Genomic DNA, 17,551 nt, shown 5'->3' with positions numbered 1-17,551 from the left:
GGCGCTCCCCCCTCCCGCACGGCCACGTGACACGAGGATCACGTGACAGCTCCGAGTCACGTGGGCGCCCTGGGCGCCGCCATGGCGGTCCCGGGGATGCCCCTGAAGCGTCGCGGCCGCCCCGGAGCCCCCGAGCCCTGGGACCGCCCCTGGATCCCTGGCAGTGCCCAAGGACAGGCTGGACAGGGCTTGGAGCACCCTGGGACAGTGGAAGGTGTCCCTGCCCGTGGCGGGAGGTTGGACTCGGTGGTCCTTGATGTCCCTTCCAACCCAAAGCATTGCGCGGCTCTGTGGGTCTGTGGTTACAGGACACCTGTCTTGGCTGCAGAAACCCGCTGGGTACGTGCACACCTAGTGTGAAAAATGTGAAATGATTAATTCATGTTCTTATGGTAAATTGGAAAACTATAAAGTTGTATAAATTTGTATTGGGTAAAAGTATGTTTTAGGAGAGCTTGCAGCAGATGCTGAAACTAACAACCCTGAAAAAGCAGGCGCTTCCATTCAGAAAGGAACAAAGGATTTTCGGGAAAAGCCTGCAGCCTTCTCAAGTACTGGGAGGAGACCCATCAAGATAAGGTGGCCCAGCGACTCACACCTTGGTTACCACCTTCACAGACCATCAAGCGACATCATCCTTATCTCGATCATTCATCAACCATAAGGATCTATAGAAATTGGACATTAACACATGAACTGAAAAGAATTCTTTTCTGCCTGGTCGGGGAAACTCCTGAATTTGTATTGGTCGGGAAACAAAGGGAAATATGGGAAAATATTGCCGGGGGCGGAATAAAGTGTATAAAAACCAAGCCCCGAACCGGGCAAATTTGTGAACCTTTGGGGGAGATAGCAGACTGCCAGACCCTGTATCTCACGGTTCACCCTTGACATTTCCCGGGAAAAACTCTGTCAAGTGTCTCCGCTGTTGGTGGGTTTTCGAAATTCTGTGATTCGATCTTTATTAATAAACCAAATTATTATTTTAATTGGAATATCGTATTGGCATTTATAACACCAGGATGTCCTTTTTGTGTCCCCAGGGAGGCGCCAGCCCCCTCGCGTGTGTGGGTTGGCGTCGTGAGTGGGGTGTGTAATAAATGTAGTGGGTTAATTCGTGTTTCTTGGGGATAATGACATAATAAAATCATGGTTTGGTAAAATATAAAATAAATTGTAACTTAAATTCCAGCCAGCCATGGAATTAGAGTTCCTAGGCGGCTCCACCCAGTAACTACTATTCAGGGGTACACAATAAGGTGCCGGAACTGGAGATGATGAGATTGGCATCTGAAAGAAGGACACATTAAGATAAATCAGTTCTTTTCCCGTGGGCAGCAGAGCCATCAGAGCACCATCATCACCTGGAGATCTGGAGAAAAACGCCCTTCCATTCACAAACCTCGGTTTCCATTCACCCAGGGAAGCCCGAAATTGGCACCTCGAAGTACCGGAGGAAAATCTCTTCATACCCAGTCCTGGGAACAAAGAGACTGTGGGTAAACCTTGTGCCAGGGGCAAAATAAAGTGTATAAAACCCGAGCCCCGAACGAGGCAACTTTGTGAACTCTGGGGGGATTGCAGTGTGCCAGATACTGTGTCCCAGTTCACCCTTGACAATCTCAGGTATATTGTCAACGTAACTCCACTGGGTTTATACCGAAATTCTGTAATTTGATCCTTTAATAAACCAAATTATATTTTAATTGGACTTGTGGATTGGCATTTATAACAGGTGTATGGGAGGCTGGTGTCCGTGCTGACACTTGTCACTGCAGCTGTCCCAAGAGAACGGGGGGATTTGGGTGACTCTGGACCTGTGGAGGTCTGGCCCGAGCCCCTGCTCCAGCAGAGCCACCCATGGCCCGTTTCCCAGGGCTGTGCCCACACAGATTTTGAGTATTTCCAATAATCACAGCTCCGCTGTTCCCAGAAATCTTTCTCCTGTCTGCTGCAGGCTTTCAGCAGTGGCAAACTATTTAAATATTGCCCTGAGCCTTACATAGCCTTGTGCTCCTTCCTGATAGTTCTACCAGGTTTGCTTCCTGTCCACCTCTTCCTTCAGGTCAGGCTTTTATCCCCTGGCAAGTGAGGAATTCCCGTTTTCCGGAGGCCAGGGCGGTGTGGAGGGGAGCTGATGGCACCTCAGGCTTTAAACCTGAGGGAACTCACGGAATCCCGGACTCACTTTGCCCTGGGAGGCATCAGCTTTGTCACCAGAGGGCAGAAGACCTCTCCAATAAATCTGCCGTCGGGAAAAGCGCTGGAATTGCAGGGTTTTTAAAGAAAAACTACGTTTATCTGTTTCTTTTAGTGACGCTGACGGAGTTGGGTAGGATTCATTCGAGTTAAAACCTGCAGGAGGTTTTGGGCGTGATGTTTCCTCCCCACTTATGAGGGAAGGTGGATGGACCTCAGCCTCCAAATCCTCGCCCTGAACATCTGGGATCCAACACAGATTTGCTGCGTTTTGAGTGTTTTCCACTCCTTCAGGCACGTGCTGGGGAAATCAGGGAACCCCCAGAGATGCTCCAGTGGGGGATGTGGCTTTTCCAAGCGAGGTCTTGGCAGGGGAGGGAAGGGGAATTGCCTTCCCACCACTGCAGCTGGATTGAAGCGTGCTGGTCCAGCCAGGGTGAAGCTTTCCCCCAGTTCCCCAGCCCAGCTGTGGATCCATCCCCAAAACCCCCCTGGTTCTCCCCGCTTCTCCCACCTGTGACACAGCCAAACAAACCACGCAGTCCTGTTTTTAAAACGGGGCCTTTCTCCATTTTATTTTGCCCAATAAAAATCCTTCACAGTCAGGTCGAGAGAGGAGAGCTGGAGATACGTATACATATAGATCTGCATGTCTATTTATATATATACATACCTCTGTACAGATATATTTATATATTCACCGTAGAAAATGGCAAAGGCAGTAGCTCTTCACATCTGGATAACCCAAGGGGAACAGACAACAGACCAGCAGGGAACTGGGGAAGTGTGGTGGAGTTTTAACAAGAACCTCTGAAACAGATACACCTTGGCTGTACAAAAGAAAAAATCCCAGAATGCTGCGTGTCACCTCTTTTTTCTTTTTTTTTTCCTTTTTTTTCTTTTTTTTTTTTTTTTCCCTTCAACTTCTTGTCTTTTAAACACACTTAACCAGAGGCAAAGTCAAGACAACGGTGTTTGGAAGTGACCAGGAGGACAGGAGAGACACCCGACTTTATGGAGTTCTTTTTTTAAATATTTTTGTTATTTTTTAAAGTATATATATATTTATATATATATATAATTTTTAAGATTTTTTTTTAAGTTTTTTTTTTCTTTTAGGGTTTTTTTTGTGGGTTTTTTTTGCAAAGTCTCGTTTAAACGCAGTTCGGAGAACCAGCAAACAGTCGACGCGGAAACAGAACAGTAACGGAGTCGAGTTCAGAACACTTCTGGTTTGAATTCACAGTCAGAGGAAAAGAGAGAGAAAGAGAAGAAGAAGAGAAAGAGACACCGAGGCGTCAGGAAACGAGAGGGAGGAAAGCACGAGGCTGAATTTACACTCGGGGAGGTGCGGGGTGGGACGAGGGCTCTCCCGCAGGAGAAGGGCGCGGTGCCAGCGGAGCTCCTGTTATTGCTGGTGAAGCCGGACAGCGGCCTCGCCCCGCACGGAGCCGGGGCTCCGGGGCACGGCTGTGCCTCTGCCGGAGGGCGGAGGATTCGGGTTTGGGGCGAGCGAGCCCCTCCGCAGCGCGGCTCCTCCGGGCTCACAGCGATACCGGGTCCCGGAGAGTGCAAACGAAGATGCCCCGGAGGAGCGGCGGCCGCCTGGGAAGGGACTGCATAGACACTTCAGCCGGGTGTGCAGCATCGGGCGGTGCTGGGGCTCTGCCCGCACGCGTTCTGCTCCCTGCAGCCACGGGAGAGGGGGTGAGGGGCTTCTCCTCCCAGCCTGGCTATCAGGAGTGGCAGGACTCACTGGGTGTCACCGAATGTGGCTCTGTGAGCTTAGACACCCCAGGGGCTCCCTGCTGCAGGGACCCAGTGACAGCCATGGGGGTGGGTCACACCTCCGGGGTGTCCAGGCTGGTGGTCTGCTGGATGTGGGGAGCTTTGGGCTCTCCGGATAAACGGGGCCACCGAGATCACACCACTGTGGTTATTGAGAGCCAGACTGGACCTTGCATCCCTTTCCAAAGGAGGTGAGGCCAGGGCTGGAGCTGTGAAGGTGTTCACGGGAATGTTGGCTCGCCTGCAGGTGTCAGAGTTGGGAAGAGCCCCTTTTAAATCTCCCTGGAAAGATCTATTGCTTTGGGACAAAAAGGAGAGACTTCCTGCCGGAGAAAACAGATTTGTGAACGAGCTGTGGAGACACAGCCTGGTCCCAGGCTCCAGACCTGACACGATCCCCGTCATCGGGAGAACCAGGCAGGAGGATTATCCTGAAAATAAAGGAGCTTGGTGCTGACGGCCAGCATGGAACATTTTACTGGGAAGCCAACATCTGCAAACAGCTGGATGTGATCCTTGATACACTGCGGGGTCCTGCGTGCCCCTAAGGAGCTCGCTGACCCCTCACACCCCTGATTTTTCTAGAGGGTGGAAAGACCAGGGAGCTCCAGAGCTGGGTGGTGATGGTGTGAATCCCCCTGCAATGATCCCTCAGGATTGCAGGCCATGGGAATGTCCTTCAGCAGGAGGCCAGGTTGTCCTTGGAGGTAAAGCAGGGCTGATGGAGCTGCCGTGGGAATGTCAGAGGGGAGAGGATCAGTGTTCTGGAAAGCTCCTGAGAGCAGGGTTGGGATAACCCATTCTCAGTGGGGGCTGTAGCTCCAGCCTGTCCAGATGTGCCGGGGAGAGCACTGGGAGAGGCACTGACTGCTCCAGTGGGATGGGGATGATCCAAAAGGAGGCAGGAGAGCCTGGAGAGCTGCAGCAGAGGAGCAGCAGGGCACAGGCAACACAGGAGCAGAGATTTAGCAAGGGGTCTTGGTGAACAGTAACTTCTATAAAGGGGTTTCAAGGCTTAAACTGAAGGTTTGGGTTAAATTAACAGTGAGTTGGGCTCTCTCCCATCCCAGGGATGGAGTGGAGAAGGCTCAGCACGGCTGGGGAGCAGAGGCACAGTGAGAGGCATCTGCCCAAGGCCCAGACCCACCTGAACAGCCACCTGCAGGAGCACAGATCTCCCACTGGCCTCCTGCCAGGCCCAGGAGCCTTCATGGGGCAAAGATGGGCGGAGATGCCTTCAGCACCCCAAGCAGGAGAAGCGAAGAACACGCTGCCTTCACCTTGGAATGTGGTTCCTTGGTAAGGAGGGTGCTGAGGATGCCCTGGGGTGAGCTGAGGACACCAAGAGGGCAGCCAGCAGGACCACCAGGCCTCATTTTCCTGGACAATTCCCACTGAGCCAGAAGAATTGACTGGACCCTGTAGTGGTGTCTGCTGCTAACCTAGAGCAGACCTATTGCTCTGAAGACGAGAGGCATGAAGTTGCCTGAAGACAAAAGGATGCATGGCTTGGTGTGCATCCTCTCTTCTCCTCAAGAAGAAAGGGAATGGCATCCATCCCAACTCCTAGGGACAGCCCCTGGCCTTTAATCTCCACGGGAAATGTGTGGAGCTATTTGCTATGGCTGTGGAGGACACTGGTGTCAACTGGGGACCATCACCTCACCCAGGAACTCCTTTCTGTCCTGTCCTGTCTCGCACAGGAAAGGCCCATATGGACCTGCAAACATTCCCAAGTGGGACACGGGGAAATCCTGTCCCCTGCCAGTTCTCATTCCCCTTTTCCAGCCCACACCAGCCTCATCTCTCTGCAGGAAAGCAGAGACACAGCTCCAAGTGTGCAGCCCAACGCTCCCCAGAGATCTTTGGTCATGTTGCTTGTGAGCTCACTGCCTTGAGCGAGCCTAAAGTGCCACTGCAAGGTGCAGGAGGGGAGCAGGACGATCCTGTCCATGGGCAGAGCTCAGGGGACACCTCTGGGAGCCACTGTCTGCGTGGAGTCTGGGTGTGACACCAGACGGGCACAGGGGGCTTCACCCTTAACCAGGGGGCAATTGCAAACCTGGCCCAGGGTGACAGCAAGTGCCAAAGCAGGACAGAGTGACACCAGGCTGAGCTAATCCCAAGTGGATTGGTTTCCTGGGAGGTGCTGAGGCCCAGATTCCCACTGCAGCCAGGCACAGCTCGGGGTGCTGACACCCCCCGTGCAGCGCTCAGCGCCGCTCGCCAACAGAGAAGCCACAGAGCCTTCTTGTCTCCATTTAATCATCAACACACAGAGCTGGGCTCTTATTTACATCCAAGTACACTTCTCTCTGTACAACAGCGTGAGAGCAACAATTCCATTCCTCTGTGGAGCGTGGAAACCCGGAGGTGAGTGCCCACCACCAGTGACAGCAGGACTGGGGCCACCAGCTGCCAGCAGACAGTGGCAGGAGCTAAGTGGGGCTGCGTGAGGCACAGCAACATGCCCTGGTTGTGGTGTTCACCCTGGAGTGAGAGGGGAGTGCTGGAATCAGCCCAGCTGGGGTGCTGGGACAGCAGGAGCAGCCAGCCTTGGTGGTGGAGCAAAGCAACCCCACTCACAGCAGAGCAAGACCTTCCCTGGCACTGGGATAGCCTGCTCAGCCCAAATCCTCATGGATGGAAGCCACTGGAGCTGGTCAGTGTCCTCTGTTTGCCATGTGGATGTGCCTGGAGCATGACTGGGCTCTGTACATGGGGGTGCTGTGACACCAGAGCTGCTCCAGGACTGCCACCACTGGCCTGGCTCTCCCAAAAATCTTGGATCATATTGTCCAGCTGCATGTGTTGGGTATCCCAGAGCATCTCTGATGCTTGTGGACCCCATGTGTGGGCAACTGAGCTGAGACCCTCATGGCCACAGCTTGTGGTGGTGGCCAGTGGCAAGTTAGAGGTAGGACTTGGAGAATGACACGTGAGCCAGGATGTCACACTGAATTCCACTAGCTCCAAGGTGGAGGAGACAGCTGGGGGATGGTCAAGCCCAAGTTCCATGGGACAGGAACAATTCATCAGCCCTGCCTGAGCCTCCAAGAGACACACCTCCTTGGCCATTCCCAGGATATGTCACCCAAACACCAGCCTGGCACCCCTTGGCTGTCCTAACCCAGGGCTAAGACCCCAGAGCCTCAACAAAGCTTTTGATGAGAGATTTCATCAACTTGTGAAAGTGTCAAGATGTGGAAGGAGCTGGGTGAGCTCCCACCTGGGCACAAACAGCAGGAATCCAGGTGTCACACCATCATTTTGCTCCATCTCTGCTGAGCAAAGGGCTGGCACAGGGGAAAGGACTTGAAGGGGAGCAGCACATCCAGCTGTGGGGAGGAATCCTGAAGCACAGGAATGTGGCAGTTTGGCTCCCAAAACCATCTGTATTTTCCATAGCACAGGCGGGGTGGTTTTTGAAGGACAGCCAGATGCTGGGGGGATCCTGGGTGGGAGGATCCCGAGAGAGGGAAAAACCAGGAGCAGAGTGTCTTAATGGATATCTGCAAGGCTCTGTCAGCCAGGGAGTGTCCACAGTCGAGGTCTCTCAGATCTGGCTTGAAACTCTGGATTGATGTGATGCAGTGAGGAAGGGGAGCGGGCCTTTCCTCTGAGATGAACAATCTTCACAAGAACAGACACCAAACACCTGCTTTGGGAGGGAGGACAACGTGGGCCTGTCTGATGTGAAAAGAAAGCTGAGATGGTGCAAGACACCAGATCTCCAACCCTGACACTGTGGGGTGTTAGAACTTTGTCTGGAAGGCCTGGAGTGTGACACGGAGGAAGCTCTAGGATTTGCCTGGCCAGGTAGGTGTGGGTGTCTCCCTGGGCATGGCAGAGTCGGCAGCTGTGTGGCACTGGCAGGCAGCTGCACTCCTTCCCTGCTGGGGTGCACGGGATGACGTCCAAAGTGCTGGAGCATCTTCAGGATTTGCAGCAGGACTCTTCCCCACACCCATCAGGAGTCAGGCCTGACCTAATCCCCCTTTTATGGCTGGTCCAGGGAAAGGGGCTTAGCCTGAGCAGCCCCGGTGTTTTCCATGAGTTGTCTTCCTCCAGCTCCAAAGACATGGGCAGAAGTAGTGGGAAAAGACAGGAACTGTCAACTTGGATCTTGAAATGCCCTGGTCTTGTTTCACTTTTCCATTTTCAATGACTCCAGGGGTCTCTGGCAGCCACTCCCAGCTCCTGGCCGATGACTTGGGCTGGTGGGACTAACTGCAGTCTCCACTCTGCTCAGTCTGGAGCTCATCACAACAATATTTGTTCTCAAACTGAAGGTCAGGCCTGGTCATGAACAGGAGAGCTTTGGGGAGACAGAACATGGAAAATGTGCAGCTTCAGGGCTTTTGTTTGGAAGGTCTTCAGCCCCCCAGTGCCTCGAGGTTCTTCCTTGGTATGCACATGAAATGTAATCTGGCCAAACTCACCCTGGAATCACCTCACAGACATTTCAAGACATCCCAGTGCTGATTCTAACTTTTATAGCTGCTCTCCAGGGCAAAGAGCCAAAATCCCCACTCCTATTGATCCTTCGGCCAGTGCAAACTCCACTTTGCAACGTTTTTCTCCTCTTTGTTGTGACTCATGGTAAAAAATTGTCCATGACAGGAAGAACCGAGCTCACTTTGCCCGTGTTTTCAAGCAGAATGCCAGGTTTTGCTGCCTCAGTGACTGTGCACGTAGGATTTGGTTTATTATTCTGCCAGGGCATAAGCACTTGCGTGATCTTAAGCATTTTCCCCTCTTACGACTTCTTTCATGCTCAGAGTTAGTAGCTGAGTATTTTCTCGAGCTAGGCCTGCGAGTTATTACCTCCATCCCTGGAGTGTGGGATGCCCCGTGGGATGGCCGTGGGTGCTGTTTGGAATGGCAGTACTGAAGCCTGACCATTGCAATCCAGCTGTGATGCTGCTGTGCCCCCCCTGCAGCTCCTGAGTGAGGCTCGAGTGCTGTTTTTAAGCAGACCCTGGACCAAGAGAGTGCACCAAGGTGTCACTCGTTTGGGGACAGGGTGGCACAATTGCCCGCTTTTGGGGCAGATTGCTAAAGCTTCAGTTTGCATAAACATCCCATGGGTTTGGAGGCTTCCCCAAACCTCAATTCCATTGACTTTGGGAAGTAAGAGGGCAGTTGGGAAGGGAAACCAGCTCGGATTTCCAAGCTTTTTTCTTGCTGTAGCCAGCTTGGGTATAGAGTAAGAGTAAGGGGACCAAGGCAGAGGTGAGAGGGTATTTCTGCTCCCGGGGTTGGTCACAACCTGGGAGAGGAGTGGAACGGCAGGAGGAAACCACAAGGAAGTGAAAACGCAGCATATGTTAAGCTCTGCTGAGCCTCCAGAGAGGCTCCTGCTGGGACATCATTCCTTGTTGGCTCCTGTTACCAGGACAGGCTCATCCTGCTCCTCAAGGATATCCTACCCTCCTGCAGCCAGGGCAAGAGGGAGTCGTCTGGTAGGGATATGTCTGGTTTCACTGAAATCAGTGGCCAAGCTCGCACTGACTTCACTAAGACCACTGTCTAGACAGGATACTTGATGCAGAACACTTGAGTTTGCTCATGATCCCGAGAGCTTTGCTCCATTAGCCAATGTGGCTAAAAACATCCTGGAAAAAAAAAAACCAAACCAAAAACCAACAAACCTGCCACTTTGAACTGTTTTGCTGCACTTAAATGCTTGGAAAACCAAATAAACCAAATACAACCCTCCAAAACAACCAACCAAAGAAGGGTGAATTGTAGGAGAGGGGGTGGCAGCCTCTAGTGAAGTAACAGTCAGGGCAGATTACAAAAGAGCCAATTGACCCTCACCGGCTGTACTAGGAGAAAACCCAGACGAGATGTCGCATTATCGATAGAAAACCAACGCACATCCACAGTTATTTTACCTACAGAGCACAGAAGTGGAGAGTAAGGGTGAGGGAGCCTGGTGGGAGCACGCTCACACCGCTCCAACGGGAGCGCGTTATCCTTCGGAAGATCACTGGCTTGAGTAGGTAGTACATGCACAGCAATAAAAAATTCCGTGGTGTCGCCTCGGTCCCTCCTCAGATCTCGGTGGACTCTATTCGCTCGAGTCTGGAGGGAGTCCACGTCTTCTTCTCCTCGGTGTGCGGGGGGCTGGTGGTCTTCGTGTTCATCTCGTTGACCTTGTGCTCCAGGAGCTGGTTCTTCTGGTACATCTCCACGTAGTTCAGCTGCAGCTGCTTCTGGTACTTGATGACTTTCTCCTTCTCCTCCTGCCACGTGCGCCGCTCCTCCTCGAAGTCCATCACCTGCTGCTCCCGCTGCTGCCGCTCCAGCTTCAGCTCCGTCTGGAGCCGCTCCACCTCCCTGCGCAGGGTGTTCACGCTGTCCTCGCTCTGCCGCTGCATCTTGGCCTCGTCGCTCTCGCAGGCCAGCGGGTCCCGCAGCTTCTCCCCGAGGTCCCCTCCAAAAGACCCCGAGGGTCCCATGCTGGCAAGTGTCCGCTTCAGGCCGGAGACCTCCAGCTCACAGTGGTTCAGTTTTTCCCTCAGCACCTGGACCTCGCTCATCTTCCTCTGCAGCTCGCCCTCGCAGATCTCCAGGTTGACGCTCTTGGAGCTGTAGGAGTCCTTCAGGGTGAGGATCTGCTCCTCTTTCTCCCGTAGGAAGTTCTTGCCTTCCTTGAGCTGCGACCGCAGTCCCACGATCTCATTGAGCTTCTGGGAGACGTCGGCTTGGGAGTCCTTCAGCTGCTGCTTGAGCAGGGAGATCTCCCCTGCCTTCTGGCACACCTGTGGGGAGAGCACTCGTGAGGCTGGCGGATGGCAGTGAGGAGCTGCTTGTCCCCTGCACTGCCCAAGAAATGACCCTGCTCAAGGACCCGGCCTTCACCAGGCACCAGACCGTGCCACAGACCGAGAGGCTGTCCCCACCTCTGTGTTTTTTCCTGGCTCTCAAGGACCTGATGCTGTTCCCAGCTGGCGCTGCCCAAACAGCCAAGCCTAGTACTGCAATCCTCACCATGCTCCTGCCTTCATCTTACTCTCCCACCCACAAAGCCGCAGGGCTCAATCCCAAACCTTCTGCTGAACATCTGCAAATGCCACATTTCAGAGCCTAGTTAATCCCAGCTTCATTGACTTTCCATCAGGATTAGCAGAATAAGGTCTTCTTGATTCTAGAGCTATGTTTTCCCTCTGCACTCTTAATAAATTTAAAGTTTCTAGCCTGTGCATGGAAGGATTAAAATTCTTCACATGATCAAGCTGAAAAAAAGGTATGTTAGCACTGGCTATACAAACAGACCTTGATAAAATGTTCTAAAAATAGGAACAGTAGGAAAAAGTTATGTAGGACTCAGCAGGAGAACTAGAAGGAGGAATTTGTCTTTCAGCCTTTTAAGAGAGACAAACTTATTAACAACTGAAAACATTGTGTTAGAACGGAAAACATGAGGTAGACGTGGCTATCCATGTCATTCTTAGCTCAGTTGCTTTTATATCTTCAATTTAAAAAAAATCAAATATCTGAAAGGCGGTTTCAAGGTTTTCCCAAATGCAAATGGTAAAAGAATTAATTAAAATAGACTTAAGCCCATTTTTGGCTGGCACAAGTACCTGTGTGGAAAGACCTGTGTCCCCTGAAACTGGATTTGAATGTCACAACTTGGAGTGACCAGACTGTGAAGTCAAAATATTAACCAGCACAGGAGGGTGCGCACAAAAAGTTGTGCATTTTTTAGCTTAATTGCAGTCAACAGGCCTGGGACTCCGACAAGGGAGGTGACAAGTGTCACCTGTTAGCTGGAGGTCACCAACCCACGGCTGTTACCTGTGGGCTCCACTTAGGGCACGGGGGAGGTACTTTGGGTCACCAGATCCCGTGATGGAAACCTCATTCACGGCCTGTTACAACAATGCTCTTACCTCCCACTTGGTCTCTTCAATCTTGGGGAGAAACTCAGCCTGCTCCTTCTTGAAAGCCACAAATTTCTTCTCCAGCTCCTCTCGTTGCTGCAGGAGTTGTCCCATGTCTTCCTGGAGTTTTTTTTTCTCCTGCTGGAGCTTGAAGATTTGGAGCTGCAGAGCCTGCTGAGCCCGCTGCGCCTTTTTGGAGACCTGCTGCAACTTGTTGGCATAGTTCTGCCTCAGGTCCTCCATTTCCCTCTCCCAGATCTTCTGCTTCTCCTCGAACACCTGGAAGATGGCCGCCTCGCTCTTGTCCAAGTTCCTCCGCATCTGCAGCACCTCCTGCTCCTTCTCCCACAGCCGGTCCTCCAGGTCCTGGATGATGTCGTCGGTCGAGGGCGAGTGGAAAGGCATCGTTTCGTTGAGATGGTTCAGTCTGTTGAAGGACGAGGTGCTCTTGCTCGAGGACCGCCCGCTGTCTGAGGTAGATATCCCGTTGTATCCCACGATGTTCTTCTCCACGTAGGTGGTCCCGATGCGGTTGATGTGGCTCGTGGAGGCGCTCATGGGGCCCACGTGCTGGCTGTAGCCCGTCCCGTAGGTGGGCAGGCTCGTCAGCGAGTTACGGCCCGAATCCGAGAGCCCCCCGCCTTGGTTTGTAGTCCTGTTAAGGCTGCTCTTGTCGAGTCCACCCTTGGGTGCGGACGGGCTATTGCTGTTGGCATGGTTCAAGCTCTTTCTGTTCTCTGCCATCCCGTTGCTCTGCGGCGGGCAGAGGTTCTGCATGGAATGGAAGTTTTTAGGAACTACTGGTTTAAAGGCTGAGGGTCTAACTAAGGGCTCATTGCTCTGCAAAAAGGAAAAAGGACCACGCGTCAAACACGGCAGGAGGCTCGGTAACAACACATAAAAGAGACACAACGGCACAGGGCAGCTTGGGCTGGCTCCTCATCCCACCCTGTTACACCCTGGAACATTTGGGGTTGCACATGAGGGATATTTGGTCACTCGAAGGGCAACACTTTGCCTTCCCTTCCCCCAGCTGAAACGAAACCATCTTGACTCACCCCAAACCCGTGTGATTTTTCCCTAGAATACTCCTTGGGTTCACCTAGTGCTTTCACAAGGGCTGCCCCTTGCTTACCAGACTTGACCAAAAGAACTCTAATTTTTGCTGATTATATTTCTAGCCTTGAGGTTGCATTGCCCTTTTGCTGAAAGCTGAATCAAACCCTTGAGTTGGCAGTCATTTTTCCTCAGAGCATCACATCTCCCTGCTGCCAGCAGTGACCTGTGCCTGTGGGGACCTCGTGTCCTGCTTGTCCTCGGACAGGAGCAGGTAGAAGCTGTGACAGCAGTGAAACCGGGCAAGGAACATGCTGGAGCTGCTCTTCATTTGAAATTTGTGTTTTCTATGGCATAAGCAATGCTGGGGGACAATAGACCACAGCTGTGAGGGATTTAGAAAGGATTTTAAAGCCTTGCACATCCCTCACCCCATCAATGCACCATTAGGAACAAAATTTTCCTCAAAATGGGATTGAGTCTCCCCTACTGCAGGTTGGACTTTAGGTAAAAAGTAAACTGGAGGAAGCAAAGGTATTTTGAAAATGCCTTTTAGGAGAAACAGAGTAAGCCCCACTAAGGGCTGGAGACCAAGTGTGAGACTGAGATGGACTGCAGGGGCTGTTGGATTAACAACCCAGGAGAAAAGGCCATCTAATGCTGTAGAAATAATACTGGACACAAATTATGGAAGTCACTGGAGCAGAGCAGCAGGCTACATAAAACAATGCTGGCTCCTGGGCTCTGTTCCTCCAGTCCTGGGATATTTTTCTCCCTGAAGCCATGAGGACTGGGCTGGGAGATAAATGTTTACAGGGGCAGTTCCCAAGCCTTTTCCCTCACAAGGGACACTGGGATTGTGAACAGATGCTCATGGCTGCTTCCAGGCAACAGCTTTAGGTGGCAGTGGGTGGTTGGAAACCGCCTATAAAAGGCACAAAACACACAAAACAAGAGTGGGACTCAGATGCTGGACCTGCTGAAATAGGAGCCAAACCCAGCTCCCTCACCATCCTCCAGAGGGATAGGTACAGCATCTCAGGGAGTTGGAATAGTCAGTGACTTAAACCCAGGCTTAAATGGGCTGTATGTGGATCACTTGTGGTCACGCTCTTGGGTTCCTCAAGAACAAACAACCCCCCTGAAACTCATAAGAATTACATCATCGCTGCATGAAAATGTACAAAATAAAAACGAGACCATCAAGACTGCACCGCTGCCCGAGGCCTCCCGGTCTGTGCTTCCAGAGGAGCCCCGTGGCCACCCAGCTCCTCCAGGTGGGTCCTCACCTGGTCTAGCTTGCCGGAGATTGGCAAAATCTTTGGTGGGTTACCGGGCTCTCGGTACTGCGGAGGCGGCGGCAGGTTCTTCTCGTTGTTGGTGGTCACGTTGCCGCAGATGTCCATCTTCACCTTCTCGCTCTTGCGCAGGTCGCCGTTGATGTAGAGGGAGTTGGAGACCTTCTCCGACTTGTAGGTCTTCTCCTCGCCGGAGTAGCGGTTGGAGATCTCCCGGCCCGCGTAGCCGTTGCGGGGCCCCTCCGCCTGCCGGCCGCTGCTCTGCGTGCGGGTGCCCACGCTCTTCATGGCGAACTCCTGGTCGTTGGCCACTCCGCTGCCCACGCTCCCCATGGCGCCCTTGGGGATGGTCTGGGAATACCGCGGGGAGAAGCCGTGGAAGTTCTCCGGGCTGGCGTAGGCCGGGTCACTGAGGACGGGCAGCGTCTCTAGCGTGGCCATGGCAGCGTAGGGGTGAGGTGGAGGCACAGCTCAGTGGCACTGGGATGAGGAGGGGGAAAAAGGGTTGTTAAAGAGATGGCTTTTTGTCTGCCGTGCCCTTTGCAGATCCAAATCATGTCCCAGTAATTGGGACTCCTCTTCTGTGGGCCCCCCCCCCAGACCCCTTGGAGGAGCAGCATTCCCCAAATCCCACCCACTGCTGTCAAAAAGAGCTCCTATTCTTCTCAATCCAAGACTTGTGGTTCCCAGGGGAGTGAGTTGCATGGATTTTAGCAGGCACAGCTCTACGTTGGTGAGACACAACCATTTGCTGTGCCCAAGCTTGAATTATTTCTGTCACTTTTCCCAGGTTTGAACAAGTTTGTGTTCCATGGGGATGGAAGGTCTCCATCCGTGGTCCTGGCTCATACAAATGCTCCCTCCAGCACATCCCCTAGGCATGACACCACAGGGTTTAAGCACCACAATTTCCATCTCTTTCTTGGGATTGTTGCTTGCCTGAACTTGAGCTTTTAAAAAGATGCTTTTGTGCAAGTGCCATCCTAAATTTTCTTTTAAATCATTATTCTCCTTCTCCATTTGATTCTTACTTAGGCTGTGCCTTGGTTGGCCAAAACTAGGCCATGGGACATGGTTAACATGCAAGTAATGGTTTCAAAAGTTGTCTTTCACTAGGGCTGTCCTGGGACCAATTATCCTTGGGACCAATTCTCACATGTCTAGATGCTCTTCATCAGCTTTTATACAAAGGGGTAAAATCCTATTTAAGAAAATAAAAGACCCATAACAGTTTGTTGTTGTTGTTGCCTTATCGAATAATGGAGAATTTGAACCTGTACAAGCCAAGAATCTCATTGCCTGAAAGAAGGGAGAAGGGGCATTGCAAATTTTGAGTGACTGAACCAAACCTGGAGGAGCAGGGTCAGGAGCATGGTCAGTGGCTCATGGACGGCTGTGGCCACTCAGCTGACCACTGTCCACCCAGCCCTGAGTTCACTGACTCAATCCCCATGGGCCAGAATGAATGCTTTCCTTTTGTCTCAGACACTCTTAGTTCCAGGCTTTCCAGGATAAACCATCCTAGCAGTGTGGGGACTAAAGCAGGACTCAAGGACAGCAGAAGCTGCTGGTTTTCCTGTGGATGGGATAAAAATAGTGAGGCACTTTGGAGAAAGGTTCGGGATGGCAGAGGTCAGGTAAGACCAGCAGGAAGGGGAGATGGAGAAAATCCCCATTTCCATGGGGTTTTCCCTCTCTTTGGGGTAGGGATGTTCATTCAGCCCTCCCTGAGCAAAGCAGGACTGGGTTTATTTCCCTGGAGAGCAAGCTGAGGTCTGGAGCTCAGCTCCCATGTGGTGTCTCACAGGGCCTTGCTATTTGCACTAATAATGGAATGGAAAAAGAATTAAAAAGGTTAAAGCAGGGTCTGTGCTGCTCAACTTTGCTTTTATTAAACCGCGTTTCTGGAGGCTTCTCCTCCCCCTTTCCCAGCATCCTGCCCTGTCCAAAGTACAGCCCGAGGGGCAGATGTGGCAAATGCTGTGCCACAGGGAGAGGACACAGAGCTGTTAGATGGGATTTAAGGTCCTTTCCAACCCAACCCAACCCATTCTGGGGTTTTATGATCCACGAGCATTAAGGGAACACTTTGTGGTCTCTGCTGAGGACACCCTGCACGTTGCACCTCTGTCCTGCCTGATGATCTCATGTCATTCCCTGATGAAAGTCTAAAGGCCAGGCAGTAAAGGAGGATGATGTGAGCACGTGTGGGGATCCACTACAGCCAAAACAGGAGTGTTTATTAGTCACAGGTGACAAAACCTCTGCCAGCAGCAAGCAGTGGCAGGGCCTGGTCATGTATCTGGCATGTGACATTTGGACACGTGCTCTGAGCAGCACCCAAAGGCTCCTGACCCCCTCCCACCCTAAAGATACTTCCCAAAGAATATCACCACTGATAGTTCAGGAGTGCACAATGCCCAGGGGTTAATCCAGGTGCCTGCTGAGCACCTGGAGACTTGGCTGGGCTGTGGAGTGATGAGGAAGGATGGAGAGCACCCACCTCAACCAGCGGTGCCTTTGGATTTTATGAGTCAAGGGAAGAGATTTTGTCCTCCTAATTTTGGAATAACCTGCTTTTCAGTGACTTTGGGAATCTTTATAGGCTGTGACTTCTTTTTATGGGACACCAGGCACCATGGGAGGGATGTGCTGGAAGGTCTCAGCTCCAGACAAGGAAGTAGCATTGTCTCCTGGCAGTGCTCCCCAGCCAGCAAGGAAGAAATCCAGGTTACTTTTCCCTCACTGGGTAAATTTCACGGTGACATTTGCACATTTACATTGACTCTCTGAGGGCAGGATGAGGTCACTGGAAAGTTTGATCCTTCCAAAAGGAAAAAAAAAAAAAAAAAAAAAGAAGAAAAAAAAAGGCCAACACAACAACAAGCGTTTTCTTTTAACTGGGAATCATCCAAGAAAATATTCTGAAACCCCCCCTTGTTCTTAGCTTATGTTTACTGCAAACCCGGAATCTGATAAACAGAGCATAGAGACAAGTGTTACAAATATGTTATGAAGGAGATTCCAGAAGTGCCAACAGATTCCTGACAGTACAGCTTTGTTTGCCAAAAAGGGCCATTTTTTTCCGAGAACAACAACCCTTGGGTTTGTATCTTCTGGCCAGCTCCAGTTCCCAGTCAGGTTTTACATTGGTTGTTCCTCAGCCGAACTGTGAAATCAAATTTTGAGCACAGGAATAACGTTGCCACGCTCTGGCACAGAGCAGGAGAGTCTTTTTTTCTCCTTCCAGGTTTGAGGGAATGTGTGACTAAAAACTTCCCCAGGACATTTCTTCTCCTTAAATCTCATCCTCTC

At 51.8% G+C, this 17,551-nt stretch overlaps 1 protein-coding gene and 1 long non-coding RNA gene across 5 annotated transcripts in view; one reads left to right on the top strand and one right to left on the bottom strand.

Annotated features, from left to right (window-relative positions):
* The first annotated feature begins 1 nt into the window (after position 1).
* LOC134552621 (uncharacterized) lies at positions 2-8,027 on the top strand. The gene is made up of 2 exons (XR_010080905.1): positions 2-339; positions 440-8,027. It is a non-coding gene; the product is annotated as an uncharacterized LOC134552621 (long non-coding RNA).
* LZTS3 (leucine zipper tumor suppressor family member 3) overlaps positions 2,745-17,551 on the bottom strand; it is a 46,383-nt gene continuing 31,576 nt past the window's right edge. For 3 of the 4 annotated variants that reach the window (XM_063401363.1, XM_063401362.1, XM_063401364.1), the window contains exons 2-4: positions 14,228-14,716; positions 11,892-12,722; positions 2,745-10,757 (exon numbers count right to left, since the gene is read on the bottom strand). In XM_063401363.1, the coding sequence (XP_063257433.1) occupies positions 10,047-10,757; positions 11,892-12,722; positions 14,228-14,677 (1,992 nt within the window). In that variant the 5' untranslated portion in view covers positions 14,678-14,716 and the 3' untranslated portion in view covers positions 2,745-10,046. The remainder of the gene's footprint in view (positions 10,758-11,891; positions 12,723-14,227; positions 14,717-17,551) is intronic. The other variant, XM_063401365.1, reaches the window with a different exon arrangement.

Source organism: Prinia subflava, chromosome 7 (assembly GCF_021018805.1).
Source record: "Prinia subflava isolate CZ2003 ecotype Zambia chromosome 7, Cam_Psub_1.2, whole genome shotgun sequence".
NCBI classification, from domain to species: Eukaryota; Metazoa; Chordata; class Aves; order Passeriformes; family Cisticolidae; genus Prinia; species Prinia subflava.
The sequence above is the reverse complement of the archived record's forward strand: the minus strand, read 5'-3'. Positions and strand labels throughout refer to the sequence as shown.